The sequence below is a fragment of the Heptranchias perlo genome, chromosome 10, assembly GCF_035084215.1.
Source record: "Heptranchias perlo isolate sHepPer1 chromosome 10, sHepPer1.hap1, whole genome shotgun sequence".
Lineage (NCBI taxonomy): Eukaryota > Metazoa > Chordata > Chondrichthyes > Hexanchiformes > Hexanchidae > Heptranchias > Heptranchias perlo.
This window is the reverse complement of record NC_090334.1, coordinates 58,298,403-58,319,528: the sequence shown is the minus strand read 5'-3', so window position 1 is coordinate 58,319,528 and position 21,126 is coordinate 58,298,403. Positions and strand designations below refer to the sequence as shown.

Below are 21,126 nucleotides of genomic sequence, written 5' to 3'. Positions count from 1 at the left end.
GTTAAATCGCAGACCATAAAACATCTTGCCTGTTTAAAATTACAACATCATCACAGTTGTTCGAATTTATGATGTATTACTTTATACTTGTATTCGTCAACAAACACAGAGCGACTCTGGGAATTGTAGTTTTCATCCTCCCAGCGTTGCCTTATCAACGAAATTCATTAGAACTACAATTCCCAGCGTACTTCATGCTTTTTGACAAACAGAAAAAAAAAGGGGCGGGGGGGGGGAAAGGAAGACGGTTAGCATCCGGGTTAAGGGTTGACCCCTTTTTCACCATGGAAGCGTTCTGTATCGAGGGTTGGTTTTGTTCACGTGACTGGCCTGCCTAGTTACGGCCATTTTGATGCGAGTTTTTTTCAAACCCAAGTTGAATGTGCGACAGTGGTCGGGCACGGCGAAGGGAGCGCGCCGGGGTGGGACGGGTACGGTTTGTTATGAAGAAAAGTGAGGTCGCGGGAGTGACGGTACCGTGGGGAGAGGTGAATGCGGTGATTATTGTAAATAGAGACAACTGTCATAAAAATGATTGAATGACGTCAAAGAGGAAGGTATGAAGCCCTGGAGACGGCGGGCTTTTCTGTCGCTTGCGCTCGGCCGGGCGCCGCTTGTGGGAAGCTTTCATGGCAGGTTCGGTTGCCAAGTTCATTCCGCCGGCGTTTAAGCACGAACAGCACCGCTACACAAGTGATAACAGTAGTGAAGGCAACGACGTGGGCGGTGGCGGCTCCTGCAGGAGCGATACTTGGGATGCCTTGATGTCGGCGAGGAGGAACGGCAGCCCAGCAGCCCCGGCGCCTTCTAGCTCCGCGGTTAACATGGAAGAAGATGTGATTCTTCAACAGCTCAGCAGCCAGACTTTGATCAAACGCACCGAGGCGCTCAAAACTCTCCGTGCCAACGTCAGGCAAAACGCAGGGAGGTTGGTCTTTGACAACAAGAAAGCCCTCTTCTCAACTTTAAACGAAGTGCTAGTAGACTGCAGAAGGGAGGTCAAAGTCTCGTGTATTCAGCTGATATCAGAAATTATCCAAGGATCGGATTCAGATCTGGATCACTGTAAAGCTGCCGTGCTACCCAAGCTTATATGGAGTCTCCGGGACGACAACCCGACCGTGCGCAAAGAGCTCGTGCAAACTTTGCATGTATATTTAAAATGCTCTTTAATCTCTAAGGATGTTTTCTGGGCTTTGATAGAGCATGGACTGGAAAACCACGACCCTATTGTTAGGAAAGCAACGACTATTATTTTGCCCATCTTGCTCACTGAGGAATTCAACAGCGAAAGTTTATTTGATGTAACCCTTTGTTTAGCCAAAAAACTAAGCGGTGGTAATATGGATGACCCGTTCTCAGCATTTACAACTATGGAACATATAAAACACCATGTCGGAGATGAAGAATTCAACTCTTACTTAAAGCGTTTGCCACCGACTCTTAGAAGAGATTATAACAAATTAATGGAAATAAAATTTGAGCCACAGGCCAAATTAAATGGAGGTGACGTTCCTGAGCTGGAACAAAGTAGAAACTTTAGGACAAGTTCAGGATTTCGTGGGGGATCCATCGGCAGCGTTAAAGATGCCTCCCAATTTCCTAGGCCAGTTTCAAAGGACCATAGTAACCTAGAGTTTCGAATAATTCCACAAGAATTATATGTTAGGCTTCTAGACCGGGAAGATTATAAGAGTAGAACGCACGCTGTTGAAGAACTAAAGAATGTTGTCGATGATCTTAATTTTCTGACTGTGCCTTCTCTAGCTATTTTAGGTTTTATTGGCTTTTTATGTACGTTGCTTGATGACTCACATTTTAAAGTTGTACACGGTACATTGGAAATCATCAACTTACTGGTAGTTAAGCTAAATCATGGTGTGGTAAATTATCTCAAACCCATTACATCTGCAACAATAAAAGTACTCGGTGACAATAAAGTTGTCACCAAACAAGAATATATGAAAGTTTTTATGGGTTTAATGAAGCAGGTTGGTCCTCAAAAAGTACTTGATATGCTGCTTGACAATATAAAACATAAAAATTCTCGAGTAAGGGAGGAAATATTAAATATTGTCATTGCTTCACTTTTGACTTATCCAAGCGAAGACTTTGATTTAAGCAGTCTTTGTCATGTTGTTGCTCCAGCATTGACTGACTCCAAGAGAAAGATCCGCCATGCAGCGTTAGAGGCTTTTGCCATGTTAGCTTCATCCATTGGTTCTAACAAGACATTTTTGGTTAAGGCAGTGGATACTGTGGAGTTACAGGAAGATGGAGATGGTGTGATGGCTGCAGTGCAAGCCAGACTAGCAAGAAGGACTCTGCCAAAATTAACTCCACAAGGACTTGTAGAATATGCAATACCTATGCCATCTGCCCACAGTAGAGGGATACAGATGCCATTAGGAGCTGATACTGAGTGGCTGCTAGCTAGTGGAAGAACCCAGAGTGCACACAGTTACCATGGTGATCATGAGACTAATTATTTGGGCTATGGATCACCTAGCCCCAGTACCGATGAAAATACCTCATTCAGAAGAGTATTAAGCGCTGGCCGAGGGAAGAACAAATTACCATGGGAGCACACAGCCTCATCTACTAGGGGGTCTGGTCAGCAAACTAGGTTTTCCAACACAGCTCCTGCTGAGCAGGTAAGATTTGGAGCACACAAATTCAGTTAGCAGTAATGGAGTTGCTAATAATCTGAAAAAGTTAAAATGTGTGGTTTTGATTTTATATTGTGCATAAGAGTACAAAATAAATAATTTTGATGTGACTGATTTTCCAAAGTAGTCCAAATGGACACAAATTATTGGTTTGAAATTTAACAATGCTGAAAACTGATGCTTTTGGGCGGGGGAGGCGGTTGAAATCCTTCTATCTTGCTGGGTCTTGGACAGACTGTGGTTGCCATTTGCCAGCGCTGACCTGAGAGGTTGATGTAAGTAGCATAGCGACAACTCCTTTGCTACCTCTGTTCGGACGGAATTCCTCATCGGCGTCAGGCCCCGAAACCTCCCTCGGAGGGCTGTGCCTCACAACTTGAGCCGTCTCTCGCAAATTCCCTCCGTGCCATTTCACTCTGCACGGAGGAATTTCCTGTATGGGCTGCTCCTGCACACTCTCCACTTCCTTGTCTCTCGCCCGGACACGCCCTGGCGTACCATCCTGCCGTCCGGCGGAGGCGGGGGTCCCCAGTGGAGGGCTCTCTACACGGGGATCCTCCCGTGCGCCGTTGGGGAGCTGGAGTGGAGAGTGTTGCATGGAGCAGTCGTGACCAACAGGCGTTTATGCCATTTCACAGACCCCCAGGCCACTTGCAATTTCTGCGGCTTGGATGAGTCCGTGTTTCATTTATTCACGGTGTGGGAGGCTGCAGCCCCTGTTTGACTATTTAAGGGGACTGCTCCAAGTTCTGGCTGCACTTCAGTCCCACGCTCTTGACCTTTGGCCACCCGGTGAGGGGGGTGGGGGCGGGCGCGGGCACGTTGGTGGACGTCCTCGTGGGCCTGCTCCTGGGCCTGTCCAAGGTGGCTATCCACAGGTCCAGGTTAGACGTGGCCCGTGGGGGCAGTCACTCCAACTGTCTGCCTCTTCCGTGGAATTCTCCGCACCCGGGTGGCCTTGGAGAGGGAGCACGCGGTGTTTGCCGGCACGCTTGAGGCTTTCCGCGACCGGTGGGCACCGCAGGGGCTGGAGTGGATCCTGGATCGAGGATAATAAAATTATAATTTGAACACTTATTTTGGGTTTATTGGTTTTCTACACATGAACACACCCTAACCGCCCCCCCCCCTTATAAAAGGGGGGCCTAAAACACTAAAGGGAAAAAAAAAACCTCACTACAAAATCCCCCATAAAAAGGAAACGTCATTCTGACTGCACTTCGGGGAAAAAAAAGAGCTCAGCAGAACGCAAAGCAGAACCTACGCCCCACCACTGCTTGGTACTGCAACCTTCTGCACCACTGTGCTATTCAAACACTGCAACTTGATCTAGTGGTAATTTAGCCAAACCTAAACCTAAATAAATAAAATTATAACTGAAGCTAAACTTATTTTAACTTGCCAAAATAACAGTTTTTGCTTATAAGCAAAATATATATATAGTTGAAAATGTCTTGCGTGTCATGTAACATTTTTAAAGAAAAATTCCAGACTCTAACCAGCTTCTGTACAGCAGTCTCTGGTACCAATTCATTCATTTTTAATTTCATGTGGAAAGACATTTTCAATTTGGATGTATTGGACTTACTTATTGGCAGCTGTTAACTGCTTTATTTATTAGCTTCTGGTCACCAGTTAATGTGAAGGTCCCACCTAAGTGAGCAGTTTTAAAAGAAAAACTTGAATTTTTATCAGATTTTACAAAATGCATTTTGCTATTGATGACTTTTACATGCATCAATGGCCATTCTTCTGAAGGAAAGGTAAAAACTGCAAAAATTCTAATTTCCTGTGTTTGTCTGCAGAAATGTTTACCCTGACCTTATTAGCAGGTGACAAAGTCCTGTTCATGCATCCCCCCCACAAAGTTTGCCACAAACATATTAAGACTATTGAGTACCACAGTGTTAGATGCAGTATCCAATCTCACTGGAAATATTAATAGATTGTAGCCAAAACTGCATATTTATTGAGGGTTATGGGGAGCGCCAGGGAGTGGGATTCATTTTGGTAAAGAGCTGGCATAGGCACAATTGGCCAAATTACCTCATTCGGTGCTGTAAGCTTCTGTGGTTCTTTGTAGTACACAGCACCAGGCAATTTTCATCTTTTCAGCTAGCAGCAATGGCTACAGTAAGAATTAGTGATGAAACCCATTCCTTAAGACACAAGGTGAAGCTTTTCCATCTATATATGTGTTTGCCAAAATAAATTTATTTGAATACATATTTCATTTTTGTTAATTTTTCAAATTTGCATGCATACTTGGATGCTCATTGTCGTCCTCCTATTGAAAGAAGACTTTGACCCTTACCAAGAGCAGGTGGAGCAAATTGTGAACAAATCAGAGTAAACAAAATGTGTGGTTCCAGTCTGTATGAAATGAAAGAGCATACCTCAAGAAAGGCCAGATTCTCAGAAAACCATGGTTTTCCCACAGTAACTTTAGCACTGAGTGTCAGTGATATCTCGCCACATACAAAAGTTTCCTTTGTGAATGAGAGAATCTGTCAGCTGGCTACAAAAAAAGAGTAGGGGTTAAGGGAGTGGGAAGTGGTGGTCCACAGGTATCTGTGTTGGGACCACTGTTGTTCACAATTTACATTAACGATTTGGATTCGGGAATTGGAAGTACAATTTCAAAATTTGCAGACGACACCAAATTGGGGGGTATAGTTAATACAAAGGAAGATCGCGTCAAAATGCAAGAGGATCCACTTGGTGTGTGAAGCCAGCCCATCCGATCTGACCCCTGTTCGGACGGAATTCCTCATCGGCGCCAGGTTCCGAAACCTCCCTCGGGGTTGTGCCTCACAACTTGAGCCGTCTCTTGGAAACCCCCTCCGTGCCATTTCACTCTGCGCGGAAGGATTTCCTGTACGGGCTGCTCCTGCACACTCCACTTCCTCGCTCTCGTCTCTCGCCAGGACACGCCCTGGCGTACCATCTTGCCGTCCAGCGGGGGTCCCCAGTGGAGGGCTCTCTACTTGGGGATCCTCCTGTGTGCCATTGGGGATCTGGGGTGGAGAGTGTTGCACGGAGCCGTCGCAACCAAGAGGCGTTTACCCCATTTCACGAACTCCCAGGCCGCCTGCAATTTCTGCGGCCTGGATGAGTGTGTGTTTCATTTATTCATAGGGTGTGGGAAGCTGCAGCACCTGTTCCACTATTTAAGGGGGCTGCTCCTCAAGTTCTGGCTGCGCTTCAGTCCCACGCTCCTGATCTTTGGCTGCCCGGTGAGGGGGGCATGCGGGCAAGTCAGTGGACGTCCTCGTGGGCCTGCTCCTGGGCCTGTCCAAGGTGGCTGTCCACAGGTCCAGGTTGGACACGGCCCGTGGGGGCGGTCGCTCTGACTGTCTGCCTCTCTTCCGCGACATTCTCCGCGCCCAGATGGCCCTGGAGAAGGAGCATGCGGTGTCTGCTGGTACGCTTGAGGCTTTCCGTGACCGGTGGGCACCAGGGGCTGGAGTGCATCCTGGATCGTCACAATAAAATTATAATTTGACAATGTTATTTGGTTTGATTTGCTTTATTTAAAAAAAAGGAAAAAAAGGAAAAAAAAGCACCTTTTATACACAACCTGCAGTTACCTGATTCCAGTTGTCCCAGATGAGGCTAAACGAGAAAACTAGACAAACCTCACTTATAAAAGAGGGCCTAAACATTCAAAAAATACCTGCTCACACATCCACCCTGCAAAGAAAAAAAATGCAAGAGGACGATAATAAACTTGCAGATTGGGTGTGTAATTGGCAAATGAATTTCAATATAGATAAGTATGAGGTGGTGCATTTTGGTAGGAAGAATAAGGAGGGCACATACTGTTTGGATAATAGTCTAAATGACATAGAGGAGCAAGGGGCTCCAAGGATACAGATACACATCACTAAAAGTGACACAGATTAATAAGGCCATTTTAAAAAAAAAAGCAAATCATGCACTAGGGTTCATTTCTAGAGAGAGAGAATTGAAAAGCAAAGAAGTTATGTTAAACTTGTATAGAATTTTTTCAGACCACACTTTGAGTATTGTGCACAGTTCTCGTCTATTATAGAAAGGAGATAGAGACATTGGAGAAAGTGCAAAAAAGGTTCATAATACCAGAACTGAGTCTATATATCCTTATCTGGAAAGGCTGAACACACTGGGGATCTTGGGGGTGACCTGATAGAGGTCTTTATGATTATGATAATGGGGTAGACGTAGAGAAAATGTTTCCACTTTTGGGGGGAGTCCAAAACTAGAGGTCATCAGTATAAATTAGTGGCTAATAAATCTAATAGGGAATTCAAGAGAAACTTCTTTATCCAAAGAGTGGTAAGAACGTGGAACGTGCTACCACAAGGAACAGTTGAGGCAAATAGCATAGATGCATTTAGGGGGAAGCTAGATAACCACATGAAGGAGAAAGGAATAGAAGGTTATCCTGATCGGGTTAGATGAAGTAGGAAGGGAGTCGGCTCGTGTGGAGCATGAATGCTGGCATAGACCAGCTGGGCCAAATGTCATGTTTCTGTGCTGTAATTTGAATGTAACTCTCTATATCAATCTGCCTGGCTTACAGATTCTGGAGCAGAACTGAGTTGTGTATTCTTACCTGAATTCAGCTAGACTTCACCAATTTCTTTTAATGTTCATTGAAATTTGGATAGTTTGGATCCTTTTTGTGTCTAACTGAAATATTACTTCATTGATTTAGTATGAATCAATCTCTCCTGATGACCTAGTGGGTAAAGATGTAGTGTTGAGACAAGAAGGTATGAGAAGGTCCCAGGTTATCTGACCTCAATCGGGGTAGCATTTGGGGTCTACAATGGGCCTCAGTGCCCCTGTGCTAGACAGGGGAAAATCAGCCAAGGTTCAATTTCCTGATTGCAAAAGTGTGTATGTATGGATATCTGACAAGGATAAAATATGGCATGACGATGATACCCTACATGGCCAAAAAGCCTGCTGACACTAACTGTATCCCAGCATAAGTTGGTACCTTCAGGAGGGGAGAAAATTGGGAGGAAGCATACGACCTAGGTCTAATGTTGCCAAAATACTTCAACTATTTAGCTCCTTTGTGCTGTTGGAACAAGAATTTCTCTTTTCAAATTTCCCCTTGTGCCTAAATCTGCACATAGTACTCTAATTCTGGTCTTGTTGTTGTCTCGTGTAATTTAATCATATTTTCCCTCCTCCCCCTATCTTCCTTCTGCCAGACTACTTCCTGGATGTCACCTAACCTTTGGTAGTTGTAGAGATAGCAGCAGTTCCTGGTGATGATCTCAGCTGAGTGATGCAAGGGCAAGTTTGAAATATCCCAGCATTGAGATATAGATATCCCACCTTGCAGTATTCAATGGACTGGCTCTTACTAATACTACTGATCCACAGAGAACAAAATTGGAAGGGATTCTAAACACTGATTTGGGCAACATGGAGAATTCACCTTCATACACGCAGACAGGAGAGTTAGGGCACCTGCAGGCAACACTTTGTTATGATAGAACCTTGGAATGAAATTTCCAAACTGCATGTTTCCTCTCCCTCCCCAAGTATGCATTGTGACTATCTCATATGTCCAAGGCCCATAAAATAGATTGCACATTTGCCTGATCAAATTACGGTTTTAACAGTTTCTTTAAAAACTAAAGTATATTTTTAATGATTAAGCATTAAGTATGATAGCTATCAAATGTATTAAGGATTAATTCTAAAACAAAATGACCACTTTTATTGGCACCACAAACTTTCCAGATTTACTTTTGAGATTTAAATTTTGAAATAATCTGAAGGCTAAAGTGGTAAATTTTTGACCATGTAGCTACAGAAGATTATTACAACATCTGAAGCAAAGACAGTATGTGTATTGAAAACTTCTTGTAATGTGAGGCATTAACTGGTAACCTGCAGTTATTCGTTGTATAAGTTTTTAATGAAAACATTTATCTTCTTTCTGTAAGCTATTGCATGTGTTTTCAATGTTTTGGGTACTAGTGTCTTTCTGTTGCACATGATGTAATTTGCTAAAGAACATTGCCCAATGTCTTTCAATAAATAAGAAATATTTTAGTTCAGTATTTTATTACTTCTCAATAGTGTGACTGAAAAAAGTCATATCACAGAAAATACACTTATACAATTTTAGTTATACTAAATATTCAGTTTTTTTATTCAGCAACATAATGCAACCAATTATTGTTCTTGGAGGAAATATTTAGAAAGTTGAATGTTTTTTTTAAAATCATGTTTGCCTCTGTTTTCTGAACCATAATATTGAAAAATGTTCTCAAACACCAGCATAATTTTTTTGTCTTTTTAACTTTCTGGCAGACCACATTACAATGATTTGAAATAGTATTTTCTTTGCTAACTGCTAAGGAAATCTTTGTATAAATAATGACTGATGGTGGGCATTCCATTTCTTCGTTAGTGCCGCTGGACATTTAAAATCTAGTGATTAGATGTGTTTTTTTTTATAAATAATGTGTGACTTAAAAAGTTGTAGGATTTTATCTTTGAGGAGAAAGTAGAGCAGAGAATTGAAGAAATATGAAAACCATGTGATGTAACTACTGTAGAACAAATTAGGATATCAATGCATTGTCGATCTATGAACTGAGTCCAAATGTTACTTAATATTCAACTTCACTAGAGTACTGGACCATATATAGTATAGATTGTGAATAATCTATAAAGGTTACTAGGTTTTTTTTAAGACTGACTGAATAACCGATGTTCTTAAAAATACCTAGCTTTGGATTATATTTTAGAAGAACTTGACATTGAATTTAATTTTTTTTCTTGAAGGTTCAACCTTACAATGATGTGCGGCAGTCTCCGAAACTAAGGACCAGTCAAATGATGCAAGCCGCTGATGTGTTTTTTACCAGAAAACCCAATGTCAGAAGTACAAATCTTGACAATAACTTAGCTAGTTTGACAAACTCTGGTAAGATGTTTGAGATTCATGGTATTGTAGTAAGTCACTTTAAAAGGGAAAGTTAGATGATAATTTGTAAATGTTACCGCTCTCTTTTATTTTCTGACTCATTATTTCCATGGCACTTGATTTCATTACTTTGTTTCCAAATTGACAATGGAACCTCCTTTATCCACCTACCAATCTTCTTGAATAACTGCCAGAATTCTCAAAATAAAGCCTTGCATGGAACATTACCTTGTTACACAGCCTGCTAACACCAATCTTCTGTCTGACATGGATCAGCCCTAGCCCAATAAAGATTGAATTCAGCTTATTTGTCTGGTACTTCTCTTCATTTTGGTGCCTAGGATATTGCTGTGCCATATGTGTAAAATGTTAGCTCTCAATTATCTCCCAGTTTCCATTATTCATCAGGGTCCCTTCCATTATGGCAGGTGATTGAGATTCCACTGTACAAAACAACAACTTGCATTTATGTAGCACCTTTTAACGTAATAAAACGTCCCAAGGTGCTTCACTGGAGTGATTATCAACAAAATTTGATACTGAGCCACATAAGGAGATATTAAGACAAGTGACCAAAAGCTTGGTCAAAGAGGCAGGTTTTAAGGAGCGTCTTAAGGGAGGAGTTGTTTAGGGAGAGAATTTCAGAGCTTAAGGCCTAGGCAGCGGAAGGCATAGCCGCTAATGGTAGAGCGATTAAAATCGGGGATGCGCAAGAGGCCAGAATTGGAGGAGTGCAGAGATCTGGGAGAGTTGTAGGGCTGGAGGAGGTTAGATGTGGAGGGATTTGAAAAAAGGACGAGAATTTTAAAATTGAGGTGTTCCTGGACTGGGAGCCAATGTAGGTCAGTGAGCACGGGGGTGATGGGTAAACGGGACTTGGTGCGAGTTAGGATACAGGCAGCAGAGTTTTGGATGAGTTCAAGTTTATGGAGGGTGGAAGAAGAGAGGGTGCCCAGGAGAGCATTGGAATGGTTAAGTCCAGAGGTAACAAAGGCATGGATGAGGGTTTCAGCAGCAGATGAGCTGAGGCAGGGGTGGAGACGGGCGATGTTATGGTGGTGGAAATAGGTGGTATTGGTGATGGAGCAGATTTGTGGTTGGAAGCTCATCGCGGAATTGTAATAGGAACATAAGAAAAGGAGTAGGCCATTTCGTGCCCTGTTTCACCATTCAGTTAGATCATGGCTGGTCTCCATTTACCTGCAATTGTTCCATATTATTGATATTCTTGCCTAACAAAAATCTATCAATCTCAATTTTGAAAATTTCAATTGACCCAGCATCCATGGTCTTTTGGGGGAGTGAGATTTCCACTACACTTTGTGTGGAAAAACTGCTCCCTCATTTCACTTCTAAATGGCCTAGCTCTAATTTTAAGATTATGCCCTCTTGTTCTGGATTCTCCCACCAGAGGAAATAGTTTTGCTATATCGACCCTATCGAATGCCTTAATCCTTTTAAACACTTCGATTACGTCATTCCACAACCTTCTAAACTCAAGGGACTACAAGCAAGTTTATGCAACCTGTCCTCCTAATTTAACCCCTTAACTTCTGGTATCCTTCTGGTGAATCTGCACTGTAGCCCCTCCAAGGACAATATACCTATCTTGGGGAATCTGCCCAAAACTGAACACACTATTTCAGATGGGGCTTGACCAAGACTGTAGAACTGAAGCATCATTTCCTCACTGTTGAATTCCAACCCTCTTGAGATAAAGGTCAACATTCCATAATCCTTTTTTATTGCTTTTTGTACTTGTACATTAGCATTTAGTGATGTTTTGATGTTGAGGAAAATTTAGTTCATATACTTTTTAGGGAAACAAATACAATTAAACATTAAATAGTACCTTTTTACTACAATATTGTGTGCACAGGGGAAAAATAAATATGCAGCAGGAAAACATTTCCTGGATTTTTTAAAAGGTTGTGTTGATCTACTGACTGGCTAAAATTTATATAACGACTTCTCAGGCAAGCTAAACTCTCCAATCAGTCCTTTTGCATCATTTTTCAATAATTCCTAGCAGGAGAAAGATATTACTGTAACTGATCCAAATTTAAATAGGTGGCCAAAGAGAGAAGTGAGAAATAGTCACAGTAATTAAATGGAGGGGGGGGGGAAGTTCATCATTCAGTTACTATTTAATGTATAGCTTATTCTGACACAATAAGCAAGCTAAAATGCTATCTTGTGTAGCGTGTTCTGTACCCGCTGATACAGCTGTTTCAACTTCAAAAATATGTACATATGCCTTCTATCATTGATAGTTGCAGAAATGGATCTGTGACTTTGAAATACTGAAAAATGCATAATTGGAGATGCATGAAATACAACTTCCTTGTTATCAAAAATTTATAAAGTTCTTATTTGTTACTTTTAGTGTAAAATGTTCCATCAGTTTTCCTTGGTATTGAATAGGACTGCAATGGATAGTGGAAATTAATGATTTTGAAACAAATAGGGTTAGAATCTCTGTAGTCATTTATTTGTACTCTCTAGTAGTTTGTATTTTTAATTTAATTGAATTTTTTGAGGGAATCAGATGTGCTGGATGTGTATATTTGTATTTTCAGAAGGTGTTTCATAAGGTGCCTCTTAAGAGACTTATGAAAATAAAGGTGCATGGATAGAGAGATGGCTGGGGCACAGAAAACAGAGAATGGGTAAATGGATGTTTGGATTGGCAGGATGTGGGTAATGATATTCCTCAGGATCTGTGCTGGAACCTCTTGTTTTCCATTTGTATAAATTATTTGGACATAGGCAGAAGAGGAATGATTCTGATACCAAATTATGTGCATGGCAAACTGACGAAGAATGCAGGAGGGGATCGGTTAACAGAGTTGGTAGTTAGGTGGCAGATGCAGAGAAATGTGAATTAGTGCATTTTGGAGGAGGGAGATGAACGGAAATATGTCCTAAACAGTAAGATTCTTAACCTGAGGAAAGGATCAGCGAGATCTGCGGTGCAGTTACGTAGACATTTAAAGATGGGAGTGCAAGTAGAAAAGGCTATAAAATGAAAATGTTTTATTTATGCACAGGGCATTAAATATAAAAATAAGTAAATGATCTTACATTTTTCAACAGATTGGTTAAGCCACAGTTGCATGCAGTTCTGGGAAGGAATGTGGAGCCATGGAAAAAGTATGGCAAAGATTCACTAGTATAATATCAGGAATAAGAGGTTATAGTTATGAAGAATGGCTTGAAAAATTTGGGTCCTTTTTATACTAGAAATGAAAGGGGGTTCTACTGGATGTTTTCAAAATTATGAAACATTTTGAGGGGGTAAATAGTGAAAGATTGTTTTCATTTTGTTAACAAATCAGTAATGAGAATATAGACTCGGGATTTGCACTAGAAGAACAAAAGGGGAAATTAGAAGCAATTTTTTCACAAGTGACTTATTGGGATTTTTATCTATTTGGCCTGGAAGTGTCTTTGGTTGAATTTATGTTATGATTTTGCTATGAAATTAAATTCATTCACAAAGGGTCAAGCCATCTAGGATGTTATTTGGGACCATTAGTTGGAATACTAAAATTATGTACACTCTCACATACCACATCAACTTTGGGACAACAGGCAACCATCAAGCATATCCTATACTAGTTTGTACCTTTTTAATGCAAGAATGGTTTTCATTCAGTATGCCCAGTGGTGATGGAGAGGGGTAGCTAGACAAACAATGCAGTTGCCATAGCTCCCACACCAAGGGGGAGGGTTTCTTCTCAAGTTGTTAACTTTCATTGGCAGCATGAAGAGCCAATCCTTGTCGCTGAGCTGAGAGGTCATAGGTCAGCCTTTGTCTCTCTTTATCTTTCTGTAGAAGTGAGTCTGAAGCAGTCAGAGACAGAGAGAGGTTTCACTTTAAGAGCCAGAGAGAGACTATATCTCCTGGCTGAGATATGAACACCTATGTCCTGCAAGAGAGAGGTTAGTGCTGGGACAACTAACCAGTAAAGTGAGTTTAACCTGTTAACAGGGGCAGATTGACATATCTGTTACTTTTCATGATACAAAGACTGATGAGAAACATATGTATTTCACTAGAAGAATGATCTCTGTTCATTAATATATTTCATGTAATTAAACCCATTTGTTGGTTTTCAATTAGCCTCATCTCACTAGGGTGCTTTTCGGTTCCTCTCCTGATGGTACATGCAAAATTATAATATCCAGTACACCCCCAAGGAATCATATTCTTATCCTCGGGTAACACTATTATGCAATTAAATATTGGGCAGTAAAGGTGCTCTTGAGATTTAGAGGATGTGAGGTCCATTTATGGGAGGGACCAGTGATGCTGAACTTGAGCGAATATCTACTGTTGACCCATAAATTTGTAACAAAGGATTATTAGAACATGGAATGTTTTACCACAAGTGGCTATTGAGGGAGACATTAAAACACCATTTAAAAAAGAATTGGATGAGTAATTGAAAAAATATAAAAGGCGGGGAAATGGAATTAGAGTAGATGATTGCAGTTGAACAGCTAGTGCTGGCACAAAGTGATGACTGGCATGGCTACATTCTGTTCTGTCACTTCCAATTCTGTGGATTATATGATTATATACTGGTGTTCTGGGCAGCTTTTGATAAATAATTACATTTTTTAAAAATAAAAGTAAGTATTTTACTTCAAGCACAAAGTGAAAGTAGTATTTCAAACTTCAAGTAAGTCTTGCCCAAAGTTAAAATTATCAGTGCTAGGTGATACACTCATAGTGCAATTGGAATATACTTTTGTGGGATGCATAAACAATAACATTAGGAAAAAATCAGGTGAGCTAATTGGCAACAACCCACACATCGTATCAGGAGAACACTTGGCGAACAATCTCATTCCAGTCAACCCTTCAAAATCTTCCTCACTAACATCTGGAGACAGGTGCCCAGGTTGGAGAACTGTCAGATAGATTAGTCAAGCAATATCCTGACATTGTTGTACTTGCAGAAACATGTTTATTAGGAGTCATCAATAGTGCCCCCAAGCAACACCTACTCACTCATAACCTGCTCACCAATGCTCAGACCTCACCATGGCCATGTTCCAGACATGGATGCAAGAGCTTAATGTCAGAGGAGAACTGACAGTGGCTGCCCTTGTCATCAAGGCAGTGTTCGACCAGGTACGACACCAAGGAGCCCTAGAAAAACTGAGGTCAGTGGAGATCAAAGGGAAACTCTTCAGTGGCTGGAGTCATACCTGATACAAAGGAACATGGTCATGGTTGGCAGACGGCAATTGTCGCAGCGCCAGGTCATCGCTGTAGGTAAGTGGCCTTGGCCTAAACATCTTCAGTTGTTTCCTCAATCTTTCCTTCGTCATGAAGTCAGGTGTGGTGCTGTTCACCGATGAGTCTGCAGTGTTCAGCTCCATTCACAACTCCTCCAATAATGAAGCAGCCCATCCCAGCCTAAGCAGGACCTGAATAACATCTATACTTGAGCTGAGTGGCAGGTAACATTCGTGTTGCATATGTGCCCAGCCATCTCCCCTTAACTTTCAGTGGCACAACCATCATTGAGTCCCCTAAATCAATGTCTTGGCAATCACCATTGACCTGAAAATGAACTGGACCAGCCATATCAGTACAGTGGCTAAAGGGTAGGGCAGAGGCTGGGTAGTCTGCGACGAGTTGCTCACCTCTTGACCCCTCAATCCATCATCTACCAGGTTCAAGTCAGGAGTGTGATGGAATACTCACCATTTAGCTGGATGGGTGCAATCGTAATAACATTTGAGAAGCTTGATCCATCTCCAGGCCATGGACTCAGTGTACCAGTATACTGTGGCTGCAATATGTACAATAGATAGGATGCTCTGCAGCCACTCACTAAGGTTACGTCAACAGCACCTCCCTCCTCTGTGACCCTCTATCACTGGAAGGGCAATAGCAACAAAGTTGTGGGAATGCAATTACCTCCAGGTTGCACACCGTCCTGACTTGGACATATATTGCTGTTCCTTCATTGTCACTGGGTCAGTATCCTACAATCACTATGTAATACCATTGCTGGGACCACCATCAACCTAATGATTGCAGCAGTTCAAGGAGAAGGTCTACCATCATCTAGGGATGGGCAAGAAATGCAACTTTGCCAGCATTACCCACATTTAAAGACCAAAAGAAAAGCATCTGTAACCAGCTGCACTATATATTGTGAACGGTTGGTGCACGGTACAAGTAATTTGAAAGTGCAATGGAGTCCGAACAAAAAGTTTAGCTAGGCATTATAAAAGTTGATTAAAATGATTAACTTGAGTTAAGCAGCAGGAGTGAGTTTTAAAAAAAAAAGCTTTTTTTTTTCTCCTGAGAGTTTCATTGTTCAATTCTTCAGGTCTTTGATCTGAAACTTGTATGAAAACTGCTGAGTGCAAATATTGATGATCTAACTTTAATATCATATTGCTAGATGAAACCCTAGATAAAAAGCTGAAGATCAATTAGACACCAACATTGTATTGTATCCTGAGGAGTTTTTTTATAGTTACTCCAACTTTTCAGCAGACTGAAAAATGCTCAACTGGATTAAGTAAACAGGAGAAGTTATTTAGAAATATTGCAGGACAAAACATAGAATAGTTGAATAAATTCCAAAGGTATTCTTCTCTGAACTTGGTTTACATAATGAAAGCAGTAAATTTAAAGGCTCTGGAGAAGTCAGAACTGACTGTGCTATGGGAACACTTTGTTTGGCTAAGGGACCTGTGATTGTTGCTACAGAAACCTTTTTACTATTGGTTCAATTTATAGAATATAGATCAATTAAGCAGAATTTTAAATACTTCAAGTTAGTTTCTTGTTTCCACCATTATGGCCACCAAGCTTTCCTTTCTGCTGTGGGGCTTGAACCCGTGATCTTATGACTCGGGTGCGACCATGAAGTCAAGCTGACACCATGAAGCAAAAGTGGTTTTAAAATATTTTTTCCTATATATACTGAGGATATGCTGCAAGAGGTATTGGAATATGAAATGTATTTCTACAAATAAACCAAAAACAAATTGTAGATAATTTTATTTTATACAGTGGCAATGTGGTTTTTCTGAGAACATTTCACTCTTGCATATCATTTAATCATATTTTGTATATGTACATTGTAGTGTTGTAGTGTTAAAAGTATATTGCATTTTGCCTAAAATGAGTGTGTATAACTAATATGCAGAGAATAAAAGATGTGTTGGACGTTGGAAGGCCAAAACAATAAAATTAATGTGTTCTGGTGATGTCACAAATCACAAGATTAAAGCTTAGGCCCCTTAAGCTGTTTTATGTACCTGGAGATCACATTCCCGTCTATTTTGGTGTAATTGCACCCAGTTCCCATTTTTGTGCACTTCAAGTTTGTTTCTTGTTACCACCATTATGACCAAGTTTTTTTGTGTTTTGTCATGTAACAAAGGGGTTAGTATTATTGTGAAGTATTTTTTTAAACCAGAAAAATCCTTAACCCTGTCTAACAATTGGAGTCATCTTAAACAAAGTTAAAAGTAAAATAGCTGCCCAGTCCCATAATGATTCCATTTTACAGTATTGCCTAACAACTGTAAGATTATTTTACCATTGTTCCTTTTATATTTTGTAACTGAAACATTACAAAAACGTACGCAGCAGTAATTCCACTAAGTTCTTTTATTGGTACAAGTTGTGGTAATCTTAAAACAGTTATGGTACCATAAAAGAGTTTAAGGGGCCTAAGCTTTATTCTTGTGATTTGTGACATCACCAGAACACATTACAGAAGAACATAAGAAACAGGAACAAGAGCAGGCCATACGGCCCCTTGAGCCTGCTCCATCATTCAATAAGATCATGGCTGATCTTTGGCCTCAACTCCACTTTCCTGCCTGATCCCCATATCCCTTGATTCCCCTAGAGTCCAATAATCTATCTATCTCAGCTTTGAATATACTCAACGACTGAGCATTCACAGCCCTCTGGGATAGAGAATTCCAAAGATTCACCACCCCTTGAGTGAAGAAATTCCTCCTCATCTTAGTCTTAAATGGCCGTCCCCTTGTCCTGAGACTATGCCCCCTAGTTCTAGACTCGTTAGCTAGGAGAATCAACTTCTCCCTGTCAAGCCCCCTCAGAATCTTGTATGTTTCAATGAGATCACCTCTCATTCTTCTAAACTCCAGAGAGTATAGGCCCATTCTACTCAATCTTTCCTCATAGGTCAACCCTCTCATCCCAGGAATTAATCTAGTGAACCTTTGTTGCACCGCCTCCAAGGCAAGTAATATCCTCCCTTAGATAAGGAGACCAAAACTGTACGCAGTACTGAAAGTGTGGTCTCACCAAAGCCCTGTACAATTGTAGTAAGACTTCCTTACTCTTGTACTCCAACCCCCTTGCAATAAAGGCCAACATGCCATTTGCAATCCTAATTGCTTGCTGTACCTGCATGCTAACTTTCTGTGTTTCTTGTATGAGGACACCCAGATCTCTCTGAACACCAACATTTAATAGTTTCTCACCATTTAAAAAAGATTCTGCTTTTCTATTCTTCCTACCAAAGTGAATAACCTCACATATCCCCACATTATACTCCATCTGCCACATTCTTGCCCACTCATTTAACCTGTCTATATCCCTTTGCAGACTCTCTGTCCCCCTCACCGCTTACTTTCCCACCTACCTTTATATCGTCAGCAAACTTGGATACATTACTCTCGGTCCCCTCATCTAAGTCATTAATACAGATTGTAAATAGCTGAGGCCCCAGCACTGATCCTTGCGGCACCCCACTAGTTACAGCCTGCCAACCTGAAATTGACCTGTTTATCCCTACTCCTCTGTTTTCTGACCGTTAACCAATCCTCCATCCATGCTAATATATTACCTCCAATGAGCTCTTATCTTGCACAGCAACATTTTATGTGGCACCTTATCGAATGCCTTTTGGAAATCCAAATATACTACATCCACTGGTTCCCCTTTATCTACCCTGCTAGTTACATCCTCAAAGAACAATAATTTTATTGTTTTGGCCTTCCAATGTCCCACACACCTTTTATTAGTTGCATCTGCATATTAGTTATATACCCTCATTTTAGACAATGTGATATACTTTTAGCACTATAGAAGTACAAAGTGCACATACAAAATATGATTAAATGGTACACAAGAGTGAAAGGTTCTTCTCAGAAAAACAGTCTGATACAATGCCACTGTATAAAATAAAAATTATCTACAGCTTGTTTTTGGTTAATTTGTAGAAACAAATTTCAAATTCTTTTGCTTACCATTAATTTCCAAAAGCAACAGAACACTTTGTCTGTGTTCGATCTCCAGGTTAGACTTTTGTTTAGAACTATGACTGTTGTGAATGCTGAGATGGGAATAGTAATTGCATAAAGTTTGTGGCGTATATTTTTTAGAGAAAGTTGTAACTAGTAGCTAGACAAACGATGTTTGCTTCCACACTGAGTGCTATTAGCTCTCTGCTTCCCTTAATTCTGAGACCTGGTAAGTATGCCGGTGGTAATGTGTCACTTTGCATACCGTAGGTATATTTTGGCGTTGGGTGTTGCTGCCTTTTTTATTGAAGCATTCTTTTCAAATCACCAACCTTGAGAGTTTGAATTAGCTGTGCACAATTACAGTAGTCTGTAGGACAGTACAGTGATTTCCTTGATTTTAGTTTGGTTTTGTGATCTTTGTGAACACTTAGGTTTACTTATCCATGCACTTGAGCAGTGTATCCTATGTTAATGGAATTTCTGTGTTAACCAAATTTTAAAAAAATGGAAGTTAACTCCTGTATCAGTGTAGTATATAACTAGTGAACCTCATTTGTGTCGGTACTGTGATTAAAGCAGAGCTCTGTTTTGCTTGAAACTATAAAATCTTTACTATATATTCATATTAAATTTTAGATAGACCAATATATTGTGAAATTAAAATGTACTTATTAGCTCTATTCTTAGGAGTTCCTCGTCAATATGGGCGAAGTAAGACGATACACAAATCTGTTCAGAGATGGCTTTTTTTCGGTGGGTGGGTGGGGGAATTAGCCAATCCAGTTTCATTACATGCACTTACATGGAATTTCCAATGCAATTTATTTGTATCAATGAAATGTTAAATGCATGCAAAACACTGACTCCTTCGTACACCTGAGGGCTGTTCTCTGAGCCAAGCTATTTGATAGGCAAAAGAAAATGAAACCAACAGACAGTCAAGGAGCTGCTGTTTATATTCTCTCAACCTGGATGGTAAAAACATGTTTGCATGCTGATTGCAAAAGGACTGCTATGATCTGAGTGTTCTTCAAAGAAGCCAGACTCCACTTCAAAGAAAGCCAAAAATATACCTAGGCAACAATCTTACCATGTTTAGTTCTCAGATCCTTGTTTGCCTGCCTGTACCTACTTTTGGAGTATTGAGTGGAGCTTCAAGTACCCATGTTACACTCATCAAAGACTCAGTTAAAAGATTCTGAAAAGAACATGAGTTTGGACTATGCTAGTCAAGTGCCTATTGCTGGCTATTTGCTGTTCTTGGTCTTATTTAAAGAATTTTTATTACACAAGAATTATAATATAATTGTAAATAAATGTGACTAGTTTTAGCCTGAACATCCCAGTCTGAATGTTAAATATCGCCGTTCCTTCATCGTCACTGGGTCAAAATCCTGGAACTCCTTACCTAACAGCACTGTGGGAGAACCTTCACCACTGGGACTGCAGCGGTTCAAGAAGGCGGCTCACCACCACCTTCTCAAGGGCAATTAGGGATGGGCAATAAATGCTGGCCTTGCAAGCGACGCCCACATCCCATTAACAAATAAAAAAAAAAGTCTGACAGTGTGGTGTTCTCTGCATTTTGGAGTGGACAGTAAAAGTCCTGTATTCTACTTCCATTCATGGCATGCATAAGGTTGCAATCTTCAAATTATAGTGAGAATTGGTTTGCTTATAGACACTCTTTGCTGTGAACAAGAATAAAGAGCTGAGAGAGCCTGAACTGTGAAATTTTCCACATAAGCGGAGCAGTACCCAGCATAGGTCAATTGTGTGGTTCAATGTTCACTTGTTAAAGATCATTTCTCAAGGTAACTAAGAAGTACTATATAGTCAATACTGTCTATATCACTGTTCCCTATTCTACACATCAGTCCCAATGCCTTCCAACTCTGCATCAACCACAGCACCCCCCCCCCCCCCCGCCCACCACAACTATCAAAAGACGTGAGAAAAGGCTGGTCAATAATTTTTTTCAAGGCGCCCTTTCTGAAGTTCCCCTCTCTAGCATTTTGAGTTTATAAATAGGGCATACAATACAAAAGCAAAGATAGAAAGCCCTTGCATCCTTTCAGGATGCACCAAAGTACTTCACAGCTAAGGAAGTACTTTTGAAGTGTAGTGCCTGTTGTAATGTAGGCAAACACAGCAGCCAAATTACGCAGAGGTCATGATTAATTTGTACAAGGCCGTGGTTAGGTCAGAGTTAGTGTGTGCAGTTTTTGGTGCCCCATTGTAGAAAGAATATTA

At 40.8% G+C, this 21,126-nt stretch overlaps 1 protein-coding gene across 1 annotated transcript in view; it reads left to right on the top strand.

Annotated features, from left to right (window-relative positions):
* The first annotated feature begins 307 nt into the window (after positions 1–307).
* The window catches only part of LOC137326599 (TOG array regulator of axonemal microtubules protein 1), an 87,773-nt gene continuing 66,954 nt past the window's right edge, over positions 308–21,126 (top strand). Inside the window, exons 1-2 of the mRNA XM_067991863.1 lie at positions 308–2,654; positions 9,468–9,609. Of these exons, the coding sequence (XP_067847964.1) occupies positions 630–2,654; positions 9,468–9,609 (2,167 nt within the window). The 5' untranslated portion in view covers positions 308–629. The remainder of the gene's footprint in view (positions 2,655–9,467; positions 9,610–21,126) is intronic.